Genomic DNA, 12,619 nt, shown 5'->3' with positions numbered 1-12,619 from the left:
GCCTACGTCCTTTAAAAGACGCAGGTTCTCAAAGCTTCGAGAGCCCGGGTCCGGGTCAGGCTCGAGTCCAGCTCAGACTCAGACCCAGGCCTGACATAGCCGACCAAACCTTGACACGTGCTCTGCACGTGTACGACACGATTTTTTTTTCAGGCTTTACACATATACTTTACAGTAAAATGGTTTAGCAGAAAGAAAATATAGACATATTATAGAAACAACAAAAACTCTACTCATTACTCATCAAGTACCAAAAACCTTTTGGGCTGAAGCTACTTTAACTGCAGTATATCTCATTAATAGAATGCCATCATCTTTGTTAAACAATATATCACCTATGGAAAAACTTTTCAAACAAATTCAAGATTAAGGATATTTGGTTGCAAATGTTTTGTTTTTTCTAATAAAAATGACAAACTTTTTCCTCATGCTATTTCATGTACATTTCTTGGTTATGCAAACCATCAAAAAGGTTATAGATGTCTTGATCTCAAAATTAGAAAGTTATATGTATCACGAAATGTATCATTCTTAGAAAACGAGAGTTCTTTTGAAATTAAGAATTCTAGAGAAGTGGATGAATACTCTATGAAGAATCGTTACAAACAATCAAGTTTTCAAATAACTTGATACTTCAATTACTCAAGACACAAAATAGCATTCAAATGTTTTACACCACAAAAGAAAAAAAGTGCAATAAATGCACTGTGTTTATAAACCTAAGGAGACAAAACTCCTCACTGTAATACCCTTTACAATGGGCTCACACAACCCTTATTTATAAGGCCTATTAACTCTTGAAGAGTTGTTGGGCTATTCCCAATGACTCTAATTAGAGCCGTTGGGAATTAGCCCAAGGACTCTTCTTTTTGAATGTGTACAAGAGTCAATGGCTGACTGTTGTACACTGTACACAGTCAACTACTGACTGTGTACAAAAATAGTACATAAAAAAGAAAAAAAGAAAAATGAAAAATTACAAGAATAAGAAAAATTAAAAAAGTAAGAATTACAATCATATTGAAAAACATGAATATGCGTAAAATAAACAAATGACTAAAATAACCCTATAACTAATACAAGAAAGAAATTTATATTATATATATAAGTAGATAGATACTGTTAAAATGTAAAACTGTACATATATGTATATATAATAATATTATATTATTATATATATATATATATAAATACATTTTTAATTTCTTTCTTTTTTGTATTTTTTTTCCTTTATTTTTATTTTTTGTCTTTATGTCATCTAGTTCAGTTTGAACTAGAATGACTGTTGCTAGTCAAGTCCTGTCCAGACTTGACTAGCAATAGAGCTGTTGGACTGACACAGTCCAACAGCTCTTAATAGAGCTGTTGGACTGACACATTCCAACAGCTCTAAATAGAGCTGTTGGACTGTGCCCAACAGCTCTATTGAGTCCTCTTTCAGCTGTGTATATAAAGGGGTGCAGCCCCTCTTGTATTTCACTCCAATGCTTCTTAAGCAATTGGTTTTTCATATCAATAAAGAATACATTTTTATTTTTATTTTGTTTCCAGTTATACCCTTTTTAAGGGTTATGCTTTAGTGTCATTCTTGACACTTGCTCTTGTTAATCAAAGCTCGTGTTTCGAAGATCCCCATTTCATTTCATGGTATCAAAGCCGCGGAAGTACTAAATCTTGAGGAAAAGTTGCCTCGGTTTCCGTGCCAGTTTGCAAAAGTGTTCGCCACTTGAAGAAAAGTGTTTTATCACTTCATTGGAGAAGATTTCACATCTTGTTGTATTGTTTTTTTTTTTCTTTCTTTCTCATTTTCCTTCTTGTTTCTCTTCTATCCCTATTCTTTCTCTCCTTGTAATCGATGGATGACAATGATAAAGTCACCATCATGCCTATGAAACTAAGCGATACGAACTATGTAACATGGGCTTCAATCATGAAGCACCATATATGGGGAAAAGGCTTATGGGGGATTGTGGATGGTTCCGATTCGGAACCTAAGCTATCTCTTACTAAAAAGGAGGGAGATAAAGACGTCCCTCTATCGGAAGAAGAGAAAATCAAGGCTATTGCCTCATACGAGAAGAAATGGAAAGAATGGAGAATATCTCATGCGAAGATAATGTCATGGCTTATCAATAGCGTTGACATTAAAAAATGCTCAAGTCTTGCCAAATTTGATCATGTCGATAAGGCATGGGAATACCTTAAGAATATGTATTCCCTTAAAGATATTGCACACGTGTGCAACCTCCAAGAAAAAGTTCGAATGATGACACAAGGAGACAAAACTATTCGTGAATATTACAATGGGTTGTCCGAACTTTGGGAAGAACTTTCCCTTTTAGAACCAAAGTGGCATTGTGCCGAAGACATCGAGCTTCGTCAGAAACAACTCGATGTTGAACATTTTTACCAGTTTATCACTGGATTAAGGCCGGAATTTGAAACCACTAAATCGGCCCTACTTCACCGGGGAAAAATTCCTTCTATTGTTGAAACTATTGAAGAGTTAACAATGGAAGAAAATCGTCTCCGGAAAGGTTCTTTAAAAATTGAAGATGATTCCGTTTTAGCCGTGTCTAGACCAGGGAATCATGTTCGATCATATAGGCCTCCTCACTTTAACCGACAAAATGGTGACTATGATAAGAAGAAAGTTATTTGTCATCACTGTCATGAACCGGGACACTACAGGCCACAATGTCCCAAACTTAAGGAGCTGAGAGAAAAAAGAGCTGCAATTGCTGGATCGGAGCCTAAAGATCAGGATGCACCAGTTTCCCTGGCCCAACTAATGGAGATCCTTCAGCCTCTCATCAAAGGTGCCTCTTCCTCATCTGAAGCTTCAACCGGCGCAGCAGCCTCATCTTTTTCTGATTTAGGTAAAATTTCTTGGCTTCTTGACTCTGGTGCATCTTTTCATATGACCCCAAATAATCAAAGTCTATCCAAATGTGTTAAAAATAAAACAAGTGTGTCAAAGGTCTTTACTGCTGATGGGACTTCTCTTGAAATAGAAGGAATAGGAGATTTTGAAAAAATTTATAAAACAAAAAAAATTTTTATTCCAGAAATTAGACATGTTCCCAAATTAAATTTAAATCTTTTATCTGTATCTCAAATTTCTGATTATGGGTGTAATATTTCTTTTTCTTCTCATGGTTGTTGGGTACAGGATCGCCAGTCAGGCAAGCTGATTGGGGAAGGCCATAGAGAAGGAGGACTCTATTACATGGATTTTTTGGAAATGCCGAAGAAAGCTTTTTGTTATAATATTCAAAAAATAGAGTTGAAACTGTGGCATAAGAGACTTGGTCACCCACATATAGCCAAAATCCAACATTTTCCAAATCTAGGGAAATTTTGTAACTCTGAATCATTTGATTGTAAAGATTGTATTCTCGGCAAAATGAAAAGATTACCATTTCAGAACAGAACCTTTTTCTCTTCAAGACCACTTGAATTAATACACTCGGATGTTTGGGGTCCTGCACCAGTAATTTCTAAAGGAGGATTTGTTTACTATGTTATTTTTGTCGATGATTTCTCCCGACATACGTGGATGTACTTTCTCAAACATAAGTCTGAAGTATTTTCATACTTTCAAACTTTTCATAATATGGTTAAAAACAAATTTCAAAATGATATTACTATTTTTCGCACAGATTCAGGGGGAGAGTTTTTATCCACAGATTTTCAAAATTATCTTAAATTGCATGGCATCACACATCAAAGATCTTGTCCTTATACACCTCAACAAAATGGACTGGCAGAACGAAAACATCGTCATATTATAGAAACCACTAGAACTTTATTAATAGCAAATCAAGTCCCTAAAGACTTTTGGGCAGAAGCTGCCTTAACTGCCACCTATCTCATTAATAGGATGCCATCTTCTTCGTTACAAAATATCACTCCCATTGAAAAACTTATGAACATTTCTCCAGACTACTCTAGATTAAGAATATTTGGGTGCAAATGTTTCATATTTACTGACAAAAATGATAAACTTTCCCCTCGTGCGATTCCCTGTGCCTTTTTAGGATATGCTGAAAACCAGAAAGGTTATAGATGTTTTGACTTCAAAAATAATAAACTATATGTGTCTAGAAATGTTTCCTTTCTTGAAAAGGAGAGCTTCTTTGATTTTAGAAAATTAAAAGACGTCACTGAGTACTCCTTTTTGCTAGATCTAACATCAACATCTGATGAATATGACCTTGATTGTAACTTTGATGATGATCCAAGAATTATTGATCTTAATGTTGAAAATGAAGAAGTTCATAGAGATACTAGTATTCAATATTCCAGGCGACAAGAGTCTAATACTCCATGTGCACTTGAGAAATATTCTAACATTCTAACTAGACAATCATCCCGAATCTCAAGGCCTCCAGAAAAGTTTGTATCATACGAGTCTTTCTCACCCACATATAGGGCAGTTATTGTATTAATTCACTCATATGAAGAACCATCCACATATTTTCAAGCAAAAAATGATATCAAATGGATAGAAGCCATGAAAGTTGAATTAGATGCACTTGAAAAGGCTTCTACATGGAATATTCAAGATCTTCCTCCAGGGAAGAAAACTATAGGATGTCGATGGGTTTATAAAATTAAAACCAAGAGTGATGGTACTCTTGAAAGATATAAAGCCCGTTTAGTAGCCAAAGGTTATGCCCAAGAATATGGGATTGATTATGAAGAAACCTTTGCTCCGGTGGCTCGTATGACTACTGTCCGAACCTTAATTGCCTTAGCTTCTATCAAAAAATGGTCTATTTTTCAAATGGAAAGCTAGTTGAAGAAGTATATATGGAACCCCCTCCTGGTCTAAGTATTCCTAAGGGTAAAGTCCTTCGCTTAGCAAAAGCTCTTTATAGACTTAAACAAGCACCAAAAGCTTGGTATGATAGGTTTAGTCGTGTTATGATTGATATTGGTTTTCAATTCTGTTTAACTGACACTGCTTTGTTTATTAAGAATTCTGATGCAGAAATCATTGTGCTTCTTCTTTATGTGGATGATATGATCATCACCGGAAGCGATAAACAGGGAGTTGAAACAATCAAAACACTTCTTAAATCTCATTTTGAAATGACTGATTTGGGCTTGTTGAGATAAAGTTGCTTATTCTCCTAGAGGATATTTATTATCTCAGACTAAATTTGCTTTTGATATTGTTTTCAGGTCTGGTATTACTGATGATAAGAAAGTTGACACTCCAGAAGTTGTTAATGTTAAAATGAAGATTGATGATGGAGAACTTCTTGCAGACCCTACTCCTTACAGACAGCTTGTCGGGGCACTTTCCTATCTATCCATTACCAGACCAGATATAGCACATGCTGTTCATACAGCAAGTCAATTTCAACATGCTCCTACTTCTGTTCATATGGGAGCAGTCATGCGTATTATCAGATACATCAAGTCCTCTCTTTCACGAGGACTTTTCTTATCTTCCTCCTCTTCTCTTGATTTAATTGCATATACTGATGCTGATTGGAGAGGTGATCCCAATAACAGACACTCAACCACTGGCTTTTGTGTCTTTTTAGGGGAATCATTAATCTCGTGGAGGTGTAAAAAGCAGCAGAAGGTATCTCTCTCATCCACCGAAGCTGAATACAGAGCCATGGCAACCACGACCATGGAAGTAGTTTGGCTCCGACGACTGCTTGCTGACATGGGAGTTGAAGCAACAAAGGCTTCACAAATGTGTTGTGACAACAAAAGTGCGATCTACATTGCCAGTAACAGAACATTCCACGAACGCACCAAACACATCGAAATGGATTGTCACTACGTCAGAGAGGAATATCTACACGGGATAATTGATCTGCCATATGTCACTTCAGAATATCAGTTAGCAGACCTCTTTACAAAGCCTCTCGCTGCTCCCCGATTTCACTTTCTCTTAGACAAACTTTCGCTCATTGTACCGTAAGTTTGAGGGGGGAGTGTTAAAATGTAAAACTGTACATATATGTATATATAATAATATTATATTATTATATATATAAATACATTTTTAATTTCTTTCTTTTCTGTATTTTTTTTCCTTTATTTTTATTTTTTATCTTTATGTCATCTAGTTCAGTTTGAACTAGAATGACTGTTGCTAGTCAAGTCCTGTCCAGACTTGACTAGCAATAGAGCTGTTGGACTGTGCCCAACAGCTCTATTGAGTCCTCTTTCAGCTGTGTATATAAAGGGGTGCAGCCCCTCTTGTATTTGACTCCAATGCTTCTTAAGCAATTGGTTTTTCATATCAATAAAGAATACATTTTTATTTTTATTTTGTTTCCAGTTATACCCTTTTTAAGGGTTATGCTTTAGTGTCATTCTTGACACTTGCTCTTGTTAATCAAAACTCGTGTTTCGAAGATCCCCATTTCATTTCAGATACATGTACATATATATGAAATATATATGTATATATATCTTCTTTTATACATATAAAATATATATAGAAAATACATTGTCTTATGAGTTACAATTTAACACCCCCCTTCAAACTTAGGTTATAATAACCAAAAGTTTGCTAAGAAGGAAGTTGAATCGCAGAGAGCACAACGATTTGGTGAAGAAATCTGTCAGTTGATATTCTGAAGTTACATATGGAAGATCTTTGACTCCTTTTAGATATGCTTCTCGGACATAGTGGCAGTCCATCTCGATGTGTTTGGTCTGCTCATAAAATGTGTAGTTTTTGACAATATAAATTACACTCTTGGTATCACAACATAGCTTGGTGGGCCCTTCTAAATTAATACTCATATCTTCTAATAGCTGATGAATCCATAGAATCTCCATGGTAGTAGTTGTCATGGCTCGGTATTCAGCTTCAGTAGAGGATAACGATACCTTTTGTTGTTTCTTACATCTTCATGAGATTAGTGAGTCTCCTAAAAATACACAAAAGCCAGTGGTGGAGTGACGATTATTTGGATCATCTCCCCAATCAGAGTCTGTATAAGCTATTAAATTTAATTCAGAGGAAGTGGATAAAAATACTCCCTTATTCAACGATCCCTTTATGTATCTGATGATCCGCAAAATTGCACTCATATGAACGGATGCTGGTGCATGTTGAAATTGGCTGGCAGTATGAACTGCATGTGAAATATCTGGTTTAGTACTCAGATACATCAAGGAGCCTACAAGCTGTCTATAGGGAGTGGGGTCTTTGAGAAAAATTCCATCATCAATTTTAATTTTTGTTCTTACTATAGCAGGAGTTTTACAAATTTTATCATCTGTAATACCTGACCTGTCAAGAATCTCAGAAGCGAGTTTAGTTTGAGATAAAAATAACCTCTATGTGAATATAAACTTCAATTCTCAATTCTTAGAAAGTAGGTCAGAAATCCTAAGTGCGACATTTCAAATTTATCTTTTAAAATAGATTTTATGCTCTTAATTCCTTTAGAATCGCTTTCAGTTATTAGCATATCATCGACATATAAAAGTAATATTACTATTCCTACTTTGGATTTTCTGACAAATAAAGCGGTGTCAGTAAAACATGAGGAAAAACCATTTTTCAATATTATAGAGTTAAATCTGTCATACCAAGCCTTGGGAGCTTATTTTAGTCCATAAAGTGCTTTCTAGAGACAAAATACTTTTCCTTTAGGAGTCTCCATTCCTTGTGGAGCATCTATATACACTTCTTCATTAAGATCGCTATTTAAAAGGGTATTTTTAACATCCATTTGGTAGATGTTTCATTTTTTAATAAAAGCGATGGTAATAAGATATCTGACAATAACCATTCGTGCAATAGGGGCAAATGTTTTTTCATAGTCAATCTCGTATTTTTTACTATATCCTTTGGCTAATAGACGAACTTTATATCATTCAAGAAATCCATCGCTCTTGGTTTTGACCTTAAACACCCATCTACACCCTATGGTTTTCTTACCCTTAGGAAGATCTTAAAATTTCGCTTTTCTGAGAGCTCTAAGTTCATTATCCATAACTTCTATCCATTCAATATTTTTTTTGGCTTCTTCAAAGTTTTTGGGTTCTACATATGAGTGAATGACACTAAGGCAAGTTCTATGTTTAGGTGTGAATGAATCATAAGAAATGAACCTAGAAGGAACTTTTCTATTTCTCTCAGTTCTTCACGGATTTTTCTTATCTGAAGAGGTAGTTCCACTAGATTCGTTATATTTTTCTATTGCACTTCTAAAACTATTTTTATCTCTATGGGAATATGTGACAGGATCTCTAGATGTTCCTTCATCAATATGTTGATAGGTAGGTGGGTGTAATAAAAAGTTATTTTTCTCAACTTCATTATCACTAGAGTCATTATGTGGGAACTCATCATCACTAGCAATCATTTCTAGATAATAACTCAAATAAAAAGGAATAATCCATATTTTCTTCATGAGGTTCATATCTTTCAAAACAACTAACATTTTTCAGAAAACTCACATTTCTGGACACATATAATTTGTCGTTTTTAATATCGTAACATCGAAACCCCTTTTGAGTTTCGGAGTAACCAAGAAAAGCACATGTGATAGCTTTTGATGAAAGCTTGTCATTCTTGTCAGTAAGAACAAAACATTTGTATCAAAAAATTATTAACTTATTATAATCAGGTTCTTTTGTTTACAACATTTCAAAAGGCAAAATTTTGTTTAAATTTTTGGATGAAAGTCGATTTATGAGATAGACAGATGTGAGAGCTGCCGGCCCAAAACTTTTTTGGTATGTTTTGGAAAATGAGAAAGGTTCGAGTAGTTTCAATAATATGTCTATGTTTTCCTTCGGCTAATCCATTTTGTTGAAGTATTTTCGGACAAGATTTTTTATGGAGAATACTATAATTCTCAAGATATCTTTTGAATTCATTTGATAGGTATTATCCTCCAGAGTTGGTTCTAAGAATTTTCAAGTCACCATTAAATTGGTTTTTGATCATCATATGATATGTTTTGAATGTCGTAAATACCTCATGTTTGTGCTTAAGAAAAAATATTCAACAATATCTAGTGTAATCGTCAACAAAAATCACATAATACGAAAACCCCCATTTTGATAAAACAGGTGTCGGTCCCCATATGTCCGAATGGACAATTTCAAATGGTCTTTTTGTAAACATAGATCTTTGATTTAGAGGGGGTAAATAAATGATAAAAGACACCTTCAAACTATTTTGATTTGTGTAAGGGGTAAATAAATGATAAAAGATATCTTAAGACTATGTAAAACAATTAAATATAAAAAAGAGAGAAATGATGATATAACACATTTATTTTATTAGTGAATCTCATTTCTGTTTTTAGTAATGGAAATTTATCTTCTATGAACAAGTTTAAAATTGGAGAATCAGTAAACCATGCTTTAAACACTAAGCTTGGACCCTATAAGCATGTTTCATTGGTCAGAATTCACCAGTTTCCTCCATTGATATCAGCTAACTTGCTATATTTGTGTTAGGAACTAGTCATTTATAGCTTAATGTGCATATTTCATATCATCCTTGAAATACTGAAAAATGCTCATGATTCAAACTGAAAATCGACAACAATAAAAATACTGAATTATAGTTTTCACACTGCCAAATGAATTGTATAAATGTGAAAGTTGCAGATCATTGAAAGTTTTCCTTATGAGAAGGCTGGGGCTCTCTTAAGTTAATTGCTCTTTTTTTTTCCTTTTTCCTTTTCTCAACTTTTCTCAATTTTCATGGATCATGATATATGAATCTATGTTCCTTTGTGTTTTTCTTTTTCTGCATTTCAGGGATTGGGTAACAAGTTCCTTTCACACATTCGTGAAGTAGATTCCATACTTCAGGTTTGTGGATTTTTTAGTTCATCTTTTGTTTCCTGTCTTCATGAATCTGTATTTTTATTAATTGACATGTCATTATGTCTCTTTTAACATATGTTGCTATTTTCTTCTCTTTCGTTGGGGTTGTATTCCATCACATCTCATACTATACATTTGAGTTAGTGAAGATTGTATTTTTGGTAAAATGAAATCCTTGCCATTTGGACAAGTCATTTTATATCTAAAGAACCATTTGAGTTAGTGCATTTAGATGTATGGAAACCGACTCCGGTTGTGTCCAAAGGAGGAGTATCATACTATGTTATTTTTGTGGATGATTATAGTAGACACACTTGTATATATTTTCTTAAATACAAATTTAAAGTATTTGATTTTTTCTAAAAAATTTATCATTTTGCAAAAACTTAATTTAAAGTCAATATTAAAACTTTTAGATCCTATTCCGGAGGAGAATTTTTTTCAAATGACTTTAAAAACTATCTTGATTTACATGGGATTATTCATCAAAAATCTTGTCTATATACCCCTCAATAAAATGGGTTGGCTAAAAGGAAACATAGACATATTGTTGAGACTATTAAAACACTTGTTATATCAAGAAATGTTTCTAAAATGTTTTGGGTTGAAGCTACCCTTACGACGGTCTATTTAATAAATAGAATGCCTTCATATACTATTATAATTTTTTTTATTGAAAAATTATTTAAAACTCCTGATTATAAAATAAGAGTTTTTTTTTTGTAAATACTTTGTCCTTACCAACAAGAATGACAATCTTTCTGCCAAAGCTATTCCTTGTGTTTTCTTGGGATATACCGAAAACCAAAATGAGTATAGATGTTATGAAATGATAAAGGACACGCTATATGTTTCAAGAAATGTCACGTTTCTTGAAAATGAAAATGGGTTTGATAAAGATAAAACCAAAGAGCATTATGATTAATCATTTCTTTTTTATCTTGCTAATGAGCGTGATAAAGGTGTTGATTATGATAGTAATGGTATTCATGATGTGCATGAGTGACAATGAGGACACTCATAATGCACATGAGAATGGGAATAAAGGTCTTGATGACATAGATCATTCACATAATGAAGTTCAAACTTATACTCGATGTACCGAAGACTATCCTCCATGTGCCCTAGAAAGATAATTTCAAAATCAAGACCGATTCATCTAGTATTAGAAAATCAATGAGGACCTCCAAAGCTTTAAATAGATTTGTGTCGTATGACTCTTTTAAACCCAAATATAGAGCATGTCTGATGGCCATCCACTCATATATAGAACCATCATCTTATAATGATGCTAAGAATCATTAAGAATGGATTAAAGTCATAAATGATGAATTAGAAGCTCTAGAAAAGGCCAAACCTTGAAAAATTAAAACATTATTCAAAAGAAAGAAAAAAAATAGGGTGTAGATGAGTTTATAAAATTAAAAATAAAAGTGATGGGACATTAAAGAGATATAAGTCTAGACTTATAGGCAAAGGATATAGTCAAGAGTACGGAATAAACTATTATGAAACATTTGCTCCAGTTGCTCGTATGACCACAGTTAGAATTTTTGTTTTTATAGTCTCGACTAAGAAATGACCAATTTTTCAAATGGACGTTAAAAATAAATTTTTTGAATGGTGAACTTAATGAAGAAGTTTACATGGAACCCCCACCAAGATTAGGGTTGGCACATGAAAAAGTCTTTCGCTTGCGTAAGGCTTTGTACGGTCTAAAACAAGCTCCTAAAGCTTGGTATGATCGATTTAGTAGTGTGATGACACAACTTGACTTTAAATCTTGTTATACTGACACTGCATTGTTTGTTAAGTCTTCTAATGCCAGCATGATTGTATTACTTCTATATATTGATAACATGATTATCACATGAGGTTATAAGCAGATAGTTAGTCATATTAAAGATGTTCTCAAAGCTAACTTTGATATGACAGATCTTGGTTTCTTACGATATTTTCTTGGAATTGAAGTGGCTTACTCACCTCGTGGTTATTATTTGTCTCAGACTAAGTATGCAACAGAGATCATAGAATGATTAGTGGTTTCTGATAAAAAACAAATTGATACTCTAGTGGTTATCAATGCCAAGATGAAGAAAGATGATGGACAACCTTTAAAGGATCCAACTCCTTATAGACAAATGATTAAAGCTTTATCTTATCTCTCTATTACTCGCCCTGATATTACATATGCTATTCACTCTGCTAGTTAATTTCAACATGCTTCTACTAGAGTGTGTTGTAATGAAGATTACTATATATATCAAAAACATTATTAGTTATGGTTTATTTTTGTCATCTTCTTTCCCGTTAAAAGTTATTGCATATTCAGACTCTGATTAGGGAGAAGATGTGAATGATCGTCGCTCAATTACGAAATTTTGTGTTTTTTAGGAGATTCGTTGATTTTGTGAATATGCAAGAAGCAACAAAAGGTGTCCTTATTGTTTAAAGAAGCAAAGTATCGATCTATGACAATCACTACCTTTGAGTTGGTATGGCTGAAACCAGAGTTACCGGAAGCGTGCTTTCCCAAAGCGTGTTTCGGAAGCGCGAAACGTCGCGCTTCCGAAACGCGTAGGGAAGCACATATTTTTTTGGGAAGCGCATTTCCCTTTTATGGGAAGCACCTTTCCTTTTTATGGGAAACACACTTCCCATTTATGGGAAGCGCGCTTCCTTAGTGCTTCCCCCACACTTCCCCATTTTTTCCATTTTTTTGTATTTTTTTTTACTTTTTATTTTTTTCGCTTCCCCCTCGCTTCCAGTCTTCTTAAATTGTATA

The 12,619-nt window shown here is 33.9% G+C and overlaps 1 protein-coding gene across 2 annotated transcripts in view; it reads left to right on the top strand.

Moving 5' to 3' along the window:
* The window catches only part of LOC149831169 (uncharacterized), a 56,731-nt gene that overhangs the window by 13,860 nt on the left and 30,252 nt on the right, over positions 1-12,619 (top strand). For both annotated transcript variants that reach the window (XM_090011991.1, XM_090011990.1), the window contains exon 3: positions 9,766-9,819. In XM_090011991.1, the coding sequence (XP_089868117.1) occupies positions 9,766-9,819 (54 nt within the window). The remainder of the gene's footprint in view (positions 1-9,765; positions 9,820-12,619) is intronic.

This window comes from Nuphar pumila, chromosome 7, assembly GCF_984573655.1.
Source record: "Nuphar pumila chromosome 7, dmNupPumi1.hap1.1, whole genome shotgun sequence".
Classification (NCBI taxonomy): Eukaryota; Viridiplantae; Streptophyta; class Magnoliopsida; order Nymphaeales; family Nymphaeaceae; genus Nuphar; species Nuphar pumila.
The sequence above is the reverse complement of the archived record's forward strand: the minus strand, read 5'-3'. Positions and strand labels throughout refer to the sequence as shown.